At 43.6% G+C, this 18,674-nt stretch overlaps 1 protein-coding gene across 1 annotated transcript in view; it reads left to right on the top strand.

The window, feature by feature from the left end:
- LOC115113308 (tight junction-associated protein 1-like) overlaps positions 1 to 18,674 on the top strand; it is a 121,680-nt gene that overhangs the window by 88,266 nt on the left and 14,740 nt on the right. Inside the window, exons 6-9 of the mRNA XM_029640822.2 lie at positions 1,610 to 1,771; positions 10,125 to 10,191; positions 18,196 to 18,303; positions 18,464 to 18,547. Of these exons, the coding sequence (XP_029496682.2) occupies positions 1,610 to 1,771; positions 10,125 to 10,191; positions 18,196 to 18,303; positions 18,464 to 18,547 (421 nt within the window). The remainder of the gene's footprint in view (positions 1 to 1,609; positions 1,772 to 10,124; positions 10,192 to 18,195; positions 18,304 to 18,463; positions 18,548 to 18,674) is intronic.

Consider the following 18,674-nt stretch of genomic DNA (forward strand, 5'->3'; position numbering starts at 1 on the left):
ATGTTGGTATTAGAAATCACAATTCCACCTCCCTTATCTGATCTCTGTATCATTAAGTCATCAAGAGCTTTCCTGGAAGGTATTGTTTACGTTGTAAATATGGACTTTCACTTTGTTTCTTTAGTTGGATGTCAATTACATTTTCTACCAGTCTGCAAAATGTACTAACTGATGGGTTATTTACAAAAGGACTGAAGGTACTGGGTAGTACCCACAGACTGTGCCAAATACCAATTTTCTGCCTGTTACTCAAACCTGTGCCCTGAAAGAGCCCAGAAGAAAGCGTGAAATCCTGTGTATATTTATAGAGTAAAACATTGGTCGCCCCCCCCACCAACCAGAACATACCACAAATCATTTGATGTTCTCTTTTCTTGTGCCGTTCTGGTTGGCATGTGTGTCTGCATACGTAGGCTAAATGTGTGTGTATTCCTTCCTTCCCCTCTCTCTTAAGCAGTAGACTTAGTGAAGAGAACTACCCTCTGGCTCTGGGAGTGTCAGGATGGGACCTCACGTCGATTTTTAAAGATTTAGTGTCCGCAAGCTGTTAGGTGTGGAAAAAGTCCAATTGATCTTTGTAGACGCAGCACGGGGGAACAGACAGCGGTGTGAGGGCTAATTTGATTCCACACTGTCACACCCTGACACAGGGTAACGCACCTGGATGCTGCTGATGTGGTCCCATGTCTGCCTAATCAATTGCCTGGCTCTCACAACCTAATCTGAGCCTACTGGAAGTCACAGCCTAAACGTACGTCAGTGGACGGTAGTTATGAGCTTTCCGCTGCGAACTCGCTGCCCGTATCTGCATATCCTCCTTTCTCCCTGCTTTCTTTGTGCTTTTTATTGAGCTATCTGTTGTTGCTGGTTGGATGTGTCAGTGACGTGTTGAAAAACCCTGTGGTCTTGTTTTAACCGCTGTCATGCATCTGAGCCAGATTGGACAGACTCTGAGAGAAACTGTGGTTTTAATAGACGTGTGCAGCCAGCAGTGGCTGGATGCTGCGTGGTGTGATGCGCTGTGTGGTGACAGGATTGGGGACATTGGGTTGTGGCAGATAGCAGATGTGTCCTGTCCCATGTCAGCTGCTCCGTCCCCTCCCGTCCCCCCAGCATCCTGACAGTATCTCCCATTAAATCTACAGACACACTAGGACAAAGGGACCTGGGCAAAGTCAGGCAATCACCCAAGACACAGGCCGCTCGCCTGCCCGCTGCAGATACACACACAGGGCTGTGGTCAACCATGTGCTCTCTCTCGCGCACCCAAAAAATGTATATGTCATAAATATGCACTCATATGCATGCACTAGCAAAATGAATGACTTTATTTCGCATACCAGTTTTCCCTTATTATGCTTGTCATAGTTGTTCATTATGATTGTTCTCTATTCCCCATTTTGATATTTTGCCATTCACTCAAATTCAGTTTGTCAATTAACTGTGTCTCCCTGAATTCTGTGGCTGAAGCAAGTTCTCATGGCTCTCTGTTCGTCTTGTCAGTCTAGTCACTGTGAAATACGATACTGTCTGTGAATCATTCCACTGCACCTGGGCTGACTGCCCCCCCCCCCACCCACCTCCCTCTCCACCCATCCCTCCCCTCCAGGATCCTGCAGCAACAGAATGAAGATCTGCGCCGGCGGCTCTCCCACACCACCCACAAGATGGAGGCCATGGAGACGGAGTTTGAGACCAGCCGCCACTACATGCGGGAGGAAATGGGTCGTACCCGCGACGACCTGGAGAAGATGAGAGACAAGTTCCGCAGGTGACGAGTTTGACCTCCCTCATTTTTCTGAGCCAATTGTCAGTGTCTCGCTATCTCGTAACACAGATAATATTCCCTTAAACCGCACACTGCGCTCACTCACTTCCTCTCCCCAACACTTTTTTTCAGAAAGATTAAATGAATACCTTCCCCAGCAATCAATTTTTAATGAATTTGATCAAAGCTGTTGAATTAATTAGATCTTAGCTGTCTGATTATGCATCTAGTTGTTACTTTAATTCCCTCAACCTCCGGGCATGTTGGATTGCCTGTTTGAGAATGTTTTGTTAAGTTTCTGCCACATGGAACATTGCCAGGAAGTCCATGCTGTTTTATCTACACACACGTTGTCTGGATGTTGTTTGTTTCTCAATACACACGGGAAACTGTTGAGCGTGAAAAACACAGCAGGGGTACAGTTCTTGACACAAACCGGTACGCTTGGCACCTACTACCATACCCTGTTCAAAGGCCCTTAAATCTTTCGTCTTGCCCCAATTCATGTCTCAGTTGTCTCAAGGCTTTACAAATCCTTCTTTAACCCGTCTCCTCCCCTTCATCTACACTGATTGAAGTGGATTTAACAAGTGACATAAATAAGGGAGCATAGCTTTCACCTGGATTCACCTGGTCAGTCTGTCATGGAAAGAGTTCTTAATGTTTTGTACACTCGGTGCATATCTATATTTCATAATTTTGTTGTTCAATCGGAGGATATTGCCCCAGGGCTCTTCTGTGCCCCACCACACTTTCTCTGTCAGCCCTAGTTGGTGATAGCATCAGGCCTTCCTCTATAGTACATGGCCACCAGTCTTTCAGAACCTGATTAAAAGCAAATGCTTCTCCTACATATGATTATTCTGGTTTGCTGTGTTTACTTTCCCTGGCGACGCACCTGCAACCTCCCAGCTCTTGATTAAGAAATCCATCTTTACACATCTGCTTGTCAATCAAGTTAATTCTGAAGTAAAAGGCAAGCCAAGTCCCATCTGCGTACGACTTGTAGCTTGTTAAATAACGATTTACATTATTCACCGTTTACAGTTAACGTTTAAAAGCTTATTGACAGATCGAATAGATTTCTGAATTTAACACTTGAACCGCTAAAGCAGTCATTTGGACTTTTCATGATTAAAAAAATTAAATAGTGACTTATGCCCCCTTCTGTCCTTGACTTTTTCTAAATAAGTCTAAAAACACACTGTCCTTGTTAGAATCTTAATATTACAAACAGAACATGAGTTATAACCAGTATTAAGAGGGCTTTAAATAGGGCCTGCCCCACCTCCTCCTCCCGACAGTTGCCGTGTCCAGTTGATAATCACCCCAATAATTGTCTCGAAACTGAACCTAAATTATGCCTAAACTAATTTCACACATATAACAACAGATTAAATAAATGAAGTAAAGTATGATGGGAGAGAATGGGTGAGTTGAGCGAGGGGAAGCGAACAATGCAGAATTATGTAATCACCAATTGGGAATGAAGAAAAGGGCGGGCCATTCTATTATATTGGTCTATTCAGATTTCTATCTCAAAATGGTATGTACCTTATATCAGTCCATCAAATCCAAACTGTCTTTATCAGTTTACTCTGGCCTACGTGGAGTACATAATTTACAATGACAAGAAGACCAAGACGAAAGCACATGCCGCGTTAGCGTTGCTCCAAAATCTGACTGAAAACTACTGACGGTGGGGAAGAAATGAATCGTGACGTCTGATTATTCATCTGATTCTGAGCCTCAGCCTGAACCTACACCTCCGAGGCCTAAGGGCAAAAAAATCGAGAACGTTGCGCCTCGAAGATGCGCCCCACCACCAAATGAAACGGGGAGATAGAACAAGTCAGTGACGACGCGATGGGCCGATTATCAGCACAGAATGTCACCACTGAAAGAGCAGGTAACATTAGCATTGCATTCACCAGTTTTCGTTGTTTGTGACATGAGCTGCCAATAATTGATTTATTATTCATAATGTGCTTTTGTACTGATTTTCACTTTTATCAAGCACACTTGGCACTTGTTTAGGCTATTGATGTTTTCATCGCTTGGCTGCACGTCTTGCTGACCGTGCATGTTAGCAGTATTATTTTCCATTTTTGATTGTATAAAAAAGCGGTTACCGCATTCCAACACTCGTGTTCTGTTTCATAGTTGTAGCAATGGCACTCCACAAATAAAATGCGTTGAACTCTTGAATTTCAAAAAAATATATATATATAGTCTACAGTAACATAAATTAATAAAGCTATTGTTATTATTATTATTTTTTAAATTGATTCTGATCCAAAGTTAAAGGTTAAAGAGAAAATACAAAAATTAAGCACAACCAAATTATTATTTTGGAATGTTTTCACTCACGAGACTCCCAGTTACACAATAAATGTTCCTTTTGTTCCACTAAGATTATTTTTATATCCAAAATACCGTTTGTTTGTCGCGTTATGTTCAGAAATCCACAGGAAAGAGCGGTCACGACAACTCAGACAAATTCCAAATAGTTTCCGTAATCAATTCTTAGGTTGTTTTTAAAATACTCTGCTCAAAAAAATAAAGGGAACACTTAACACAATGTAACTCCAAGTGAATCACACTTCTGTGAAATCAAACTGTCCACTTAGGAAGCAACACTGATTGACAATAAATGTAACATGCTGTTGTGCAAATGGAATAGACAACAGGTGGAAATTATAGGCATATAGGCATTTAGCAAGACACCCCCAATAAAGGAGTGGTTCTGCAGGTGGTGACCAGACCACTTCTCACTTCCTATGCTTCCTGGTTGATGTTTTGGTCACTTTTGAATGCTGGCGGTGCTTTCACTCTAGTGGTAGCATGAGACGGAGTCTACAACCCACACAAGTGGCTCAGGTAGTGCAGCTCATCCAGGATGGAACATCAATCCGAGCTGTGGCAAGAAGGTTTGCTGTGTCTGTCAGCGTAGTGTCCAGAGCATGGAGGCGCTACCAGGAGACAGGTCAGCACATCAGGAGATGTGGAGGAGGCCATAGGAGGGCAACAACCCAGCAGCAGGACCGCTACCTCCGCCTTTGTGCAAGGAGGAGCAGGAGGAGCACTGCCATAGCCCTGCAAAATGACCTCCAGCAGGTCACAAATGTGCATGCGTCTGCTCAAACGGTCAGAAACAGACTCCATGAGGGTGGTATGAGGGCCCGACGTTCACAGGTGGGGGTTGTGCTTACAGCCCAACACCGTGCAGGACGTTCGGCATTTGCCAGAGAACACCAAGATTGGCAAATTCGCCGCTGGCGCCCTGTGCTCTTCACAGATGAAAGCAGGTTCACACTGAGCACGTGACAGACGTGACAGAGTCTGGAGACGCCGTGGAGAACGTTCTGCTGCGTGCAACATCCTCCAGCATGACCGGTTTGGCGGTGGGTCAGTCATGGTGTGGGGTGGCATTTCTTTGGGGGGCCGCACAGCCCTCCATGTGCTCGCCAGAGGTATCCTGACTGCCATTAGGTACCGAGATGAGATCCTCAGACCGCTTGTGAGACCATATGCTGGTGCGGTTGGCCCTGGGTTCCTCCTAATGCAAGACAATGCTAGACCTCATGTGGCTGGAGTGTGTCAGCAGTTCCTGCAATAGGAAGGCATTGATGCTATGGACTGGCCCGCCCGTTCCCCAGACCTGAATCCAATTGAGCACATCTGGGACATCATGTCTCGCTCCATCCACTGTCCAGGAGTTGGCGGATGCTTTAGTCCAGGTCTGGGAGGAGATCCCTCAGGAGACCATCCGCCACCTCATCAGGAGCATGCCCAGGCGTTGTAGGGAGGTCATACAGGCACGTGGAGGCCACACACACTACTGAGCCTCATTTGGACTTATTTTAAGGACATTACATCAAAGTTGGATCAGCCTGTAGTGTGGTTTTCCACTTTAATTTTGAGTGTGACTCCAAATCCAGACCTCCATGGGTTGATAAATTTGATTTCCATTGATAATTTGTGTGATTTTGTTGTCAGCACATTCAACTATGTAAAGAAAAAAGTATTTAATAAGAATATTTAATTCATTCAGATCTAGGCTGTGTTATTTTAGTGTTCCCTTTATTTTTTTGAGCAGTGTATATAATCGATAATATATCAACCGCAACTGTATTATTCAGTAGGAGAGGGAAAGGCAATGGCTGCCCAAACTCTGTTGCGTGAGAAACTCATGCGAACACCTGACGCAATGTTATCTTTCTGGCTCATTTTTCAAAATAAAAGCCTGAAATTATGTCTGAAGACTGTTGACACCTTGGGGAAGCGATAGGAAACGGAATCTGGTTGATATCCCTTTAAATGGAGCAATGGCAGGCTATGGAACATGGAGTTTTCAAAATAGAAGCCTCTTCCTGGTTTGATTTTCCTCAGGGTTTTGTTATACTCACAGACAATATTTTGACAGTTTTGGAAACTTTAGTGTTTTCTATCCAGTAATAATAATTATAATATGCATATATTAGCAACTGAGACTGAGGAGCTGGCCGTTTACTCTAGGCACCTTTTCATCCAAGCTACTCAATACTGCCCCTGCAGCCATAAGAAGTTAATGGCAGGGGAAAAAATAGCCAACAAAATGACAAGCGTGTACTGGTGGGGGGTATGCCTAATCCATATTTTAATGAGACAAGAAACAGTCTCGTGGACCTTCTGAGTGACGCAGCAGTCTAAGGCACTGCATCACAGTGCATAAGGCGTCACTACAGACCCAAGTTCGATCCCGGGCTGTATCACAATCGGCTGTGATCGGGAGTCCCATAGGGCGCCGCCCTACTTTGCCTAGTCCGGGTTAGGTTAGTGGAGTTTGGCTGGGGGGGCTTTACTTGGCTCATCGCGCTCTAGCTACTCCTTGTGGCGAGCCGGGCATCTGCAGGCTAACCTCGATTGTCAGTGTTTCCTCCAACACATTGGTGCGGCTGACTTCCGGGTTAAGCGGGCGGGTGTTAAGAAGTATGGTTTGGCTGGTCATGTTTTGGAAGGCGCATGATTCGACCTTAGCCTCCCGAGCCCGTTGGAGAGTTGCAGCGATGAGACCAGATTGAATTTGGGGAGAAAAATGGGATGTAATGCAAAATAAAATGAGATTGTAAAGCTAAATGTCATTATGAAGTGAAATGGTATTGATCAGTGAGGTTCCCACCACCACACTGAGAAGGGTTCTAGGCTGACCTTGTGTGCGCCTAAGTTGAAAAATGTAGGCGCACACAATGAAATTTAGGAGCACAATGAAAAATAGTTGAGGTAATAAAGCTAGAATCTTTAATTTTTCAAGGCACACTGGTGCTCCTAAATTTAAATTCCAGGACGCACAGCAAAATATTTAGGTGTTTTATGCGAGTAAAATTGTAGCGCTGTAGAGCCCTGCTTAGGAAACTAAAACTCTGTCAGAGGCAGGACACAGGTCTGCAGCTAATGCTGGTTAACAGAACTTGGAGGGAAAACCATTTCCCGATTTGGTGTCGGGTGATAATGTTTGCCATTCTGCTTCTTATGCACAAGATGTCTTTTTAAATCGTAAAATATGTTGCCTCCATTTGAAATAATTTCCAATACATTTCCCATATCTTTCTTTATATGTAAATGTGCCATTTCGTTTTTATTTTGCGGTCAACAAGTATATGGAAAAACAGCTTTTTCATTTACTGTTCATATGCACATAGAAATGTTTTTTCTCTGGGGTGCAGTAATATAAAAAATGCACATGTTTAAGTCAATATTCCAGGAGAAAACACATGGCTGCTTATTTCAAATCCTGTGTGTGTGTGTGTGTGTGTGTGTGTGATTCAAAAGCAATCATCCCAGTTTATCTCCAATCAAGAGGCGTCTCTTCCTGTTTTTTGGTCGGAGCAGCCAGTCACTTTCAATTATCCCTGCAGTGTTTCCATCATAAATCGGAGCATGAGGCTACATGCCTATGCGGGATGCGCTGGTCCATCTGTGTCCACAGGTGATCACACATTTCAATGCAGCCTCAGCAAAGGTAATGGTTAAATTGGATTACCGTTGTTTAATGAGTATGCTCCACTCCTATGTCCTATCTGATTATCACCGAGCAGCACCATTACACGGATGCTTTTAGAGATCACTCTGAATGGAAAAAAGGCTCTGGGAATGAGAAGCCAATTGTTGTATTTACGACTACAATTTTACCCAACCCAGGAGCAGCCTTCACATGTGAATTACTCTCTGAGGACTTGATTTAATTTGTTTACGGCAGCCAGACTATTCAATTCGACTTCTTGGTGGATCTATCAAGTGACTTTAATTGCTCTGCCTATTTTCTGAATATCATCAGCTCGAAATGAAATGAATCACTATCCTCTGAACACTGAAATACAGCTGGAGTTTACCACTGTGGTCTCGGTGGGAATCAGTGAGCTTTGCTCAAATGTGTTTATGAATTTTTGATTGGGACAAAGAGAGCGAAAATCATCGGTGGTGATTTGCAGTGAACACTTTTTAATTAGTGAGGAATGAGAAGGATGTGCCAGAGGGTAATAAGAAATGCTGGTGTTATTGAGGGGGAAATATGTCAGTCAAAGCCAGGTGTTTTTGGAGTATGAATCCAATTGATACGCAACGGTAGCGCTCATACATACTGGACACTACAATAGCTTGTGTCATTGCATTGGGCTTGTAATCAGGGCAAGGTTACACCAGTGTGTGTGTCCTTATGTAATATTGTTCGATCGATGAATCAATCACTTGGCCAGTTGGCCCGGGAGAGGCAGTTGTTGTAACATGTCCACATCTGCATGGTCAAATGAGCACACCGTATGGCTCAGGGCAGAGAGAGGAGATGAGACTAACAGGCTAGAGAGGATGGCCCTGGTACACGGTGCAGACCTCACTACCGGGGAAAGGATCACAAGCTGCTAGACTGTGGCCTTGTAATCTGTTCTCAATGAGAAGGGTGACGGGCAGAGTGCTTTGTGAGCATCATCGGTGTGCTTTTTTTTTTTACACTTCTATTGGATTTCAGATGTTGGATTTTCAGTCATAGTCCTGAATCATATGCTCCGGGGGTTCTGTGAGATGGGGTTTGAACCATACAAAGGTTAACAAAGGCAAAATGACTAATATAACAATGGACAAATTACCGTATTGACAGATTCGCAGGTTGGTATTTATTGTCGTGAAACTTGCCCTGGTGGCAGCTCTGCAGTAGGGTCACTAGCTGGCACAGCCACAAAGTCATAGAATCTGATTTGAAACCTAACCTTAACCACACTGCTAACCATAATACCTAACCCTTAGCCAATTTTGACTTTGCAGCTGGCCCAACTAGCGGAAACCACTCAGCTCTACTTACAGGGAAAGATACATGACGATAAACGTCAATCTGTGAAAGATTCATTACACCTTTCAAATACTGATTTTCGAACATTTTTGGGGGGTGTTTCTTTGTTCAAAACGTCTCACATGGAGTTGACGTGCACGTAATTTCTCATGAGTCACACTCACTGAAAGCAGTGTGCTTTGGTGCCCTGAACTTCCTGATTCCCACACCTCTTTACTGTTGCTCACCATTACACATTGTGAGCGTGACTGATGGTGATTGTGCACCACCATTATCCTAATCAGGGGTTGTAAGCTATTTCTAGAGAACATGAACATCAATACCTGTACAGTACATGACTGCAGGGCCCATCTCATCCATTAAAAGCAAAACTATGTGGAAAATTGTTGCGTTGCCATTTTAGCGCTTTGAATTTCTTCTGCATCATAATTGCATTCGCATAAAATCCACAACCTCTCTTTTAGTGGAATTTATCTAGCAAATTTAGGAGGCAGTGGATACAGTGGGAAAGTAATTGCCCTTGGCCCTATTGAAATGGGTTTAGTTCAGACTCCTCTCTCCCCTTTCCTCCCATCTCTCGTAATTTGTGCCGAATATCTAACCTGTTGGAAAAACTCTGACGGCGTCATTAAGTGCTCTGAGAAAATTCATACCGCTCTGCTGTTGAATGGAAATAAACTAAATGTACGGATATGTGACTGCCAAAAGAACAGTATGCGTACTTCAGGATGTGCCCATTTTCTGGTGCCTTATTGCAACAATAACTGTGGTCTCTATGGCCAGTCTCTTTCATTTATTAGACGGGCAGTCTGAGAGGAGACAACGCATCATCTGAACTATGATGGGAGTTGATTGCATACTTTTTATTTTTTATAAAGTTGAAGTGTTTGAAGAGTACCGCAGTGCTACGTTCCGTACCAGTGGGCTCATATCAGTCAGCAGCATACCATCTGTGGATTTTCCGATTGAACCTTTCTATCTGTAGGCACTGCACACTATTAAGAGACACATTCTGTTTTCTGCTCTTCTCCACAGACTGCAGAACAGCTACACTGCCTCCCAGCGGGCCAACCAAGACCTGGAGGAGAAGCTTCATGCCCTGGTAACCTTTCACCTCTTTTCAACTGTCCTCTGACCTGTTTATATATAGGTTCTCATTGGTCAATACCACATTGCATGTATTCTGGTGACTACTTTTGAAAGGAAACCTTGACGCACAACTTGTACCATAAAGTTACATCTGCAGTTGCTACATACATTTTTGGAATGTTTGAATGAGTGATATGTAGTCTCTACATCCATTTATGCACATAGGAATTAATGATATGTATCCATTGATTCTTTAAGAATATGACTTAGAAATGCCTCATTAGCTTAGTTCAACTGTCCTACCACATCAGAACCCCAAATATATGTTTGCATTACTCCAATGTTTGTGAACAAACCATTTGGTCTGAAAAACATGGTTAAACTATATTTTTGATATCATGGATGGTCAGTCCTTCCATCCATAGCTCGGTCTATGAATTTGAGTGGGTACATTTCTCCAGCCCCATCCCTCAGCTTTTTCCCGAACAGGGGCGGGGAAATGGCTTTGTAATTGTTTAAACTGTTGATTGCCCTTTTAATTATTTAATCTCAAATTAACATTCACTCCATTTCTCAAAATATTAATTTTCCTTTTGACCTTGCCCTGGTCAAACGTATTATGGAATTGCAAACACTGCAACTTCCAATTGCAGGTTTCTATGTCACTCAGTTTCCCAGTATACCAGGTCAGTGGATCTATTCTGTATTGGGGAAGAGTCTTTCCCATACAGCTGTGTATCTTCTAAAGTGCGCTCTCATGCCATTATCCCACACCTGTCAGCCATTTATGTTGCAGGATTTGTTTTTGGAAGATTCTGTGGTACAGAGTGCTGCAAGGGATTAGCACGGAGGGAATTGACTTAATTGCCAAATCATTCTATCACGCATGTCTCTGCCAGACCCCTTGGGAAATGGGAAGGTCCACAACTCTGCTATTCCCCGTGGCAGCACACCAGGGAAAACCTGTGCTCGCACGCTCCAAACTATGGAATTTATGTGCAAAGAGAGGGACAGTTGTACATATTCCCACAATGGCAAATCCCAGAGTGTCCCTTTCAAAACATGGTTAACTATGTATGATGCTTGTTATAGGTTTATCGGGAGATTCACAATATGACTCGCCAACCATACATAACAATCATGTATTCACATCATCATTGTTTCTCCACTAACATCAATCATGTATTCAATATCAGGACATAAAGTATGTGTCGATGTTAGATGTGCGCTGCTGTCCCCAAATGTCTGATGGTTGTTTGATTAGCCTCTCAATTCAATTGAAATGTGCTTTATTGGGATGGCATACTGATACGTATTGCCAAAGCACAATGTTACAATAGAACTAGTCATTAACAATCAAAAATAAAAATCAACAGGTCAAGGAAATCAACAGAATAATACTAACAATGTTAATTGGGAGGGGTGGGGGGAGAGTATTTGTGTGTGTGTACTTTATGTCCATTCTTTCCAATCACATTGTCAAAGAAAACGTGCCCCCTAGCCCAATGTTGTTTTCCCATAAAATGTAGATGGACTGGCAGAATATTTTTTAGATAGATAGATAGACAGACAGACTGACACAGTTGAAGTCGGAAGTTTACATACTTAGGTTGGGAGTCATTCAAACTCGTTTTTCAACCACTCCACAAATTTCTTGTTAACAAACTATAGTTTTGGCAAGTGGGTTAGGACATCTACTTTGTGCATGACACATGTCCTTTTTCCAACAATTGTTTACAGACAGATTATTTCACTTATAATTCACTGTATCACAATTCCATTGGGTCAGAAGTTTACATACACTAAGTTGACTGTTCCTTCAAACAGCTTGGAAAATTCCAGAAAATGATATCATGGTTTTAGAAGCTTCCGATAGGCTAATTGACATAATTTGAGTCAATTGGAGGTGTACATGTGGATGTATTTCAAGGCCTACCTTCAAACACAGTGCCTCTTTGCTTGACATCATGGGAAAATCAAAAGAAATCAGCCAAGACCTGCACAAGTCTGGTTTATCCTTGGGAGCAATTTCCAAATGCCTGAAGGTACCACATTCATCTGTACAAACGATAGAGTTCAAGTATAAACACCATGGCAGCATCATGTTGTGGGGATGCTTTCCTGCAGGAGGGACTGGTGCACTTCACAAAATAGATGGCATCATGAGGCAGGAAACGTACGTGGATATATTGAAGCAACATCTCAAGACATCAGTCAGGAAGCTAAAGCTTGGTCGCAAATTGGTCTTCCTAATGGACAATGACCCCAGGCACACTTCCAAAGTTGTGGCAAAATGGCTTAAGGACAACAAAGCCAAGATATTGGAGTGGCCATCACAAAGCCCTGACCTCAATCCCATAGAAAATGTGTGGGCAGAAGTGAAAAGGTCTGTGTGAGCAAGGAGGCCTACAAACCTGCTCTGTCAGGAGGAATGGGCCAAAATTCACCCAACTTATTGTGGAAGGCTACCTGAAACGTTTGACCCAAATTAAACAATTAAAAGGCAATGCTACCAAATAATAGAGTGTATGTAAACTTCTGACCCACTGGGAATGTGATGAAAGAACTAAAAGCTTGTTATGGAAAGCCTTAATGTTGTTCCCTCTAAGCTTCACTTTTGCGCAGCCGCGCACTTCCTCCAGGACTGCCATGCGGAGACTCAGTAGATTGAACTTCACTGACTTCGCCCATTCATTTGCACTATATAGATCAACTTTTTTTCTGTGCCTGAATCAACATTCCAGTCCATTCGGAAAGTATTCAGACACCTTGATTTTTCCCACATTTTGTTACGTTACAGCCTTATTCTACAATGGATAAAATATGTATTTTTTACTCATCAGTCTACACACAGTAGTGTGAAAAGTGGAGAGGTTTTTAGAATTTTTTGTATTTTTTAAACGTAATTATTCAGACCCTTTGCTATGAGACTCGAAATTCAACTCAGGGGCATCCTGTTTCCATTGATCATCCTTGAGATGTTTCTACAACTTGGAGTACACTTGTGGTAAATTCAATTGTTTGGACATGATTTGGAAAGGCACACATCTGTCTATATAAGGTCCCGCCGTTGACGGTGCATATCAGAGCAAAAACCAAGCCATAAGGTGGAAGGAATTGTCCGTAGAGATCTGAGACTGGATTGTGTCGAGGCACAGATCTGGGGAAGGGTACCAAAACATTTCTGCAGGATGGAAGGTCCCCAAGAACACAGTGGCCTCCATCATTCTTACATGGGAGAAGTTTGGAACCACCAAGACTCTAGGAAGAGCTGGCCGCCCAGCCAAACTGAGCAATCGGGGAGAAGGGTCTTTGTCAGGGAGGTGACCAAGAACCCGATGGTTCCTCTGTGGAGATGGGAGAACCTTCCAGAAGGAAAATCATCTCTGCAGCACTCCACCAATCAGGCCTTTATGACGGAAGGGTCTGAATACTTATGTAAATGTGATATTTCAGCTTTGTATTTTTTTTAATACATTTGCAAAAAAGTCAACCTGTTTTTGCTCTGGCATTATAGGGTATTGTGTGTAGATTGATGTGGGGGGAAAACGATGTAATCGATTTTAGAATAAGGCTGTAATGTGGAAAAAGTCAAGGGGTCTGAATACTTTCCAACTACACTAGACACTGAAGTAGCTTACCAAGACGACACTAAATGTTCCTGAGTGACCTAGTTACAGTTTTGACAATGACCCAACACACCTCCAGGCTGTGTAAGGGATATTTGACCAAGGAGAGTGATGGAGTGCTGCATCCGATGACCTGGCCTCCACAATCACCCGACCTCAATCCAATTGAGATGGTTTGGAATGAGTTGGACTGCAGAGTGAAGGAAAAGCGGCCAACAAGTACTCAGCATATGTGGGAACTCCTTCAAGACTGTTGGGAAATCATTCCTCATGAAGCTGGTTGAGAAAATGCCAAGAGTGTGCAAAGCTGTCATCAAGGCAAAGAGTGGCTACTTGGAAGAGTCTAAAATATGTTTAGATTTTTTAAACACGTTTTTGGTTACTACATGATTCCATATGTGTTGTTTCATAGTTTTGATATCTTCTCTATTATTCCACAATGTAGAAAATAGCAAAAATAAAGGAAAACCCTTAAATGACTAGATATGTCCTGTATATACACTAAGTAGTGGCCAGTTTATTATGTACACCACCCCGTTCACGAACATGATTCGCTCCTACAGACAGTGAGTCACATGGCCGTGGCTTGCTGTATAAAGCAGGCAGACCGGCCTCCTGGGCTTTTCATGAACGACAGTGTCTAGTCTTTACTGAGAATGGTATGACAAATATCCAGTCAGCGTCAGTCCTGTGGGCGAAAATAGGTTGTTGATGAGAGGTCGAAGGAGAATGGCAAGAATTAAGCTGACAGGAGGGCCACAAATAGTCATATAACGGCACAGTACAACAGTGTGCAAAACGGCATCTCAGAACGCACAACTCGTCGGCCCTTGTCACAGATGAGCTATTGCAGCAAGAAGAAGCTGCTCCAGTGGGCACGCGATCACCAACACTGGACAATTGAGGAGTGGAAAAACATTGTCTCGTCCGACAAATCCCGGTTCCTGTTGCGTCATGCTGGTGACGAAATCAGAATTTGGCGAAGTGGCATGAGTTTATGGCCCCATCCAGCCTGATGTCAACGGTACAGGCTGGTATCAGTGGCGTAATGGTGCGGGGAATGTTTTCCTAGGTCCTTTCATACCAATTGAGCAACATTTCCATACCTGAAGAATTCAGGCTGTTCTGGAGGCAAAGGAGGGTTCGACCCGGTACTAGATGGGTGTACCTAATAAACTGGCATCGGAGTGTATATAGCTGTGATCCTTTGCTGGTGACTGTCATATGGTCCCCTGTCCCCTCTGATAGCTGTGTGACAATCAAAGTCAAGCTGCACTGTGTTACTAGGGAAAGACCAACTATGTTGCTGTGAAACTGCCAACTCTCTGCATGGCATGTGATCTGAGTACAACTACAAGCAGTTTCCCTTGACTGGCCGTTAACCAGAGGCTAGCCCTCCCAGAATGGATTCACACCTCATAGGCCTATTTACTGTTGTATTATCTACCAATATTTTACTGTATGATTTTAGTCCAGCCCTGCTGTCAGTGTAGAAGAGGTCAATTTAGCAAAATAGATGATAGAGGATGAATGGGCTGGTCGGAGCTTTGTGGATGGGACGTGTGTGTGGGGGGGGACTGGCCCTGATGTGAGGTAATCTCTTTTCACCTGCCAGAGGATTACTCTGCCCAAAACATGCTCTGTCCCCACACTCACTCGGTCAAAGGTGGCCTTTAGCCAGGGGATGGGCAATTGAAAGAATGTCTGTTTTGTGTTGCAGGCTTAAAATCATTTTGAATACTCGCATCTCGGCGTGAAACGGGGTTGAAGGGGAAAAGTTTGCGGTAATTGTTCCAATTACTGGTTGTTCTGATACACACCTCAACACATTATTTTCAAAGCGATTGACATACTCCAAACAATAAACACAACTTAGTTAGACGTTTTGCCAGTGCTTATAAATTTAACGAGCAGAGTAGGTCGAAATTGAGTACTTCTATTCAATTATAAGTAAACAGATTACAAACCTTGAATCGAGTACTCTCGGTCACCCCTAGTCCACAGCTTTAAAATCCTCCTTCCTCATCCTTGGGGATTGCATTATTTTTGTGTGGAGCCTGAATTGATGATATTTCGCAGTTCTTTTTAGAGGTCTATTGATAGTGTGTTTGGGAATAGGCTTGTGAACGGACCACTGTCGAACAGTTGAGGCCCTAAATTGCATGCCTTATTTCAACTCATTCTGACGTGTTGCGGTAGAGGAGTTTGCAATCCGAAACCTTATTAGGCGATGAAGCACTGGCGATCTCGTGTATAAGAAGAGACCAAAATGTTCTGTCTTGTTTTTTTTTCTGTCTTTCTCTCATTCTCTTCCTCTCTCTCCTCATGCTGCCGATTCGTGACGGGCTGTTTCATCATCAGGCTGCAATCAGTCAAACCTGGGTCTACGCAGTTGCGTTATCATTATTTTTCTCTCCCGAGTACCTCCCCCATCACCCCCCTCCGATCATTTATTACTGTTGTCATTTTCATTACTGCTCTGCTTGTTGTTTCTGAATAAGAAGTCTCTCCATCCTCCTGTCTTGTCCTTGCAAACTGCTCTAGATGTCCCGCAGTAGATCACCCTGTCTGTAGCGCTGCTATGGGGGTTGAGGTTGGGGGGAAATAATGTGTTTCTCTAGGTGTGCCTAGTGGTTGAAACTTTACTTTTCTAGTCTCAAGTCCCCCACCTCTCTATATATCCCCTTTTTGAGTTACCCTAGGCTTGTTATGCGCTGCTGCACAAGTGCTGTAGTAGAGATCACTAAGGTGTTTTATGGCCGTGTCTTTGCCCAGTTGAGCTGCGTCTCTGCATCACAATGAGGCGCTGACTGGCTTCTTTCTGTGTGCTTTTATTTATTTATTTATTTTTCTCCTCAGACTCTCCAGTTGAGAATATACCGTACAGATAATTGGTTCATTTTTGACATGGCAAGCAATGGAGCAGGAGCTACAGTCTGGGTCTCATTCTGTGTAAATGTCTCACAGTAACTCCCTTTCTCACTGATTCTCTATCCTCTCTTCAAGCAGGTGTGATTTAATGTTAGTGACTATACCCTGTCCCTTGGTGAGGATTTGGATCTGAAACAACCGGACAGAGCTCCGTGCCGGCTTCAGTTAACATCCAGTAAATGTATAATATGTCAGATATAAGCTGCAGGTAGTGCCCCCCGAACAGAACAGCAAGCCTTATCAGGGTGGCGCTCGGCTGGTGGGTTTACAGGGTGTCGGTGAAGGTCCAAGCCACTCGCAGTAGGCTCGCTGGAGGCTCTAATGAACCTGTGGTGAATATTAATGTATTCCAAATTATTGTACAATCTGGACCTGCTCTCACTTACAAGCACAAACGCACTACACGCGCAGGAGTCACAGAATCTGGATCCGCACTCTTAATTGGTTTGGAAGTTCTCCAGCTCGGGTTTGGGGATCATTTGCTGCGAGAGAATGTTCAGAAGCCCAGAGAAAACCGGCGGTTTGTTCTTCCAATTTGAAATGGGGAAATCTTCTTCTGTTAACTCAACTTGACAGGTGTATTGCACATATAGTGTGAGGTCCCTACTGTACCAAGCACAATTTGTAGGCTAAATCTTACTTAAAGGATAGTCACTACAGCTACTCAGGACCACAGGCTATTCCTGTGGTACCTCTGAAATCAGAGACATCTTTTTATATTAGAGAATCCCTTAAATCCTGATTTGAAGCTACAGAGTATTTGATCAATTGTTGCCTGTCATGGCCCTTGCGTAATCTACCAATCACTCACCTAACTGTATGATAACTGAAGCGATTCACTAGCCCTCTAAAAAATACAATTGACATGTCACCTTCCCAGGTGTTTTCTTGGAAGTTATCGGCCATTTTTCCCCTAACATATTGCATGGGTGAGTAGGAGAGGGAGTAACTACATATTAGGGGGACTCGGCACAGACTCAGACCCAGAGTCATTTGAGTTCACACTGTGTTACTTCATAATGTGCTATCGATCTGTTTATATAGGACACGTCCTGCGCCTGTGTGTTTTTTGTTCTCTAACCACACTGCTGAGCTGAGTGGAGAACAAAAGCAGCAGCCTCCATCTCTGTGCTGCTGTGTCAGCTAGCGGAGAGGATGAAGGAGGAGACATGCTTTAACTTTAATCAATGAGGAAATCACTCCTCGTGTACTTCAGAGGAGGCCGGTGGGAGGAGCCATAAAAGGACGGCGTCATTGTAATGGCCGGAATGGAATCAAATCGAACCGAGTCAAGCGTGTGGTTCCCATGCGTTTGGTCTGTTTTGATACCATTCCATTACAATGAGCCCGTCCTCCTATAGCTCCTCCCACCAGCCGCCTCTGGTGTACTCAGACAGAGAGTCCAGAAGCTAGGGCACCACTAACATTATTCTCCCCTCCCTATTCTCTTTCTGCAGCTCCGTAAAGTGGAGAGGGACAAGAAGACAATGGACCAGGAGATAGTGGAGCTCACCAACAAACTCCTGGACGCCAAGAACACCATCGACAAGCTGGAGGAGTTGAACGTGGGTGTTATCTCACTGTCCCTCTTTGAGAAATCACATACCAGATATTAAGTTGTGTATAATGTAGGACCACAGTGTTGAGCAGATCAACCACACCGTTCTGCGGATAAAGTGTGAGTGTTGTGTGAGAAATGGCCTTGTTGATTCTTCTCCCTGACAGGAGCGCTATCGGCAAGATTGCAATTTGGCCGTGCAGCTGTTGAAGTGCAATAAGTCCCATTTCAGAAACCACAAGTTTGCAGATGTAAGTACAGCTCTGATCGTTTAGTGGAAATGATTGAGGCTTGTATATAAAACGTATTCCACTTGTCACAGTGGCATTGTTGGAGCTTGAATGTGTTTTGCACTCCGTAGTGACACTCTTGGATGTG

The sequence above is a fragment of the Oncorhynchus nerka genome, linkage group LG28 (genome assembly GCF_034236695.1).
Source record: "Oncorhynchus nerka isolate Pitt River linkage group LG28, Oner_Uvic_2.0, whole genome shotgun sequence".
NCBI classification, from domain to species: Eukaryota; Metazoa; Chordata; class Actinopteri; order Salmoniformes; family Salmonidae; genus Oncorhynchus; species Oncorhynchus nerka.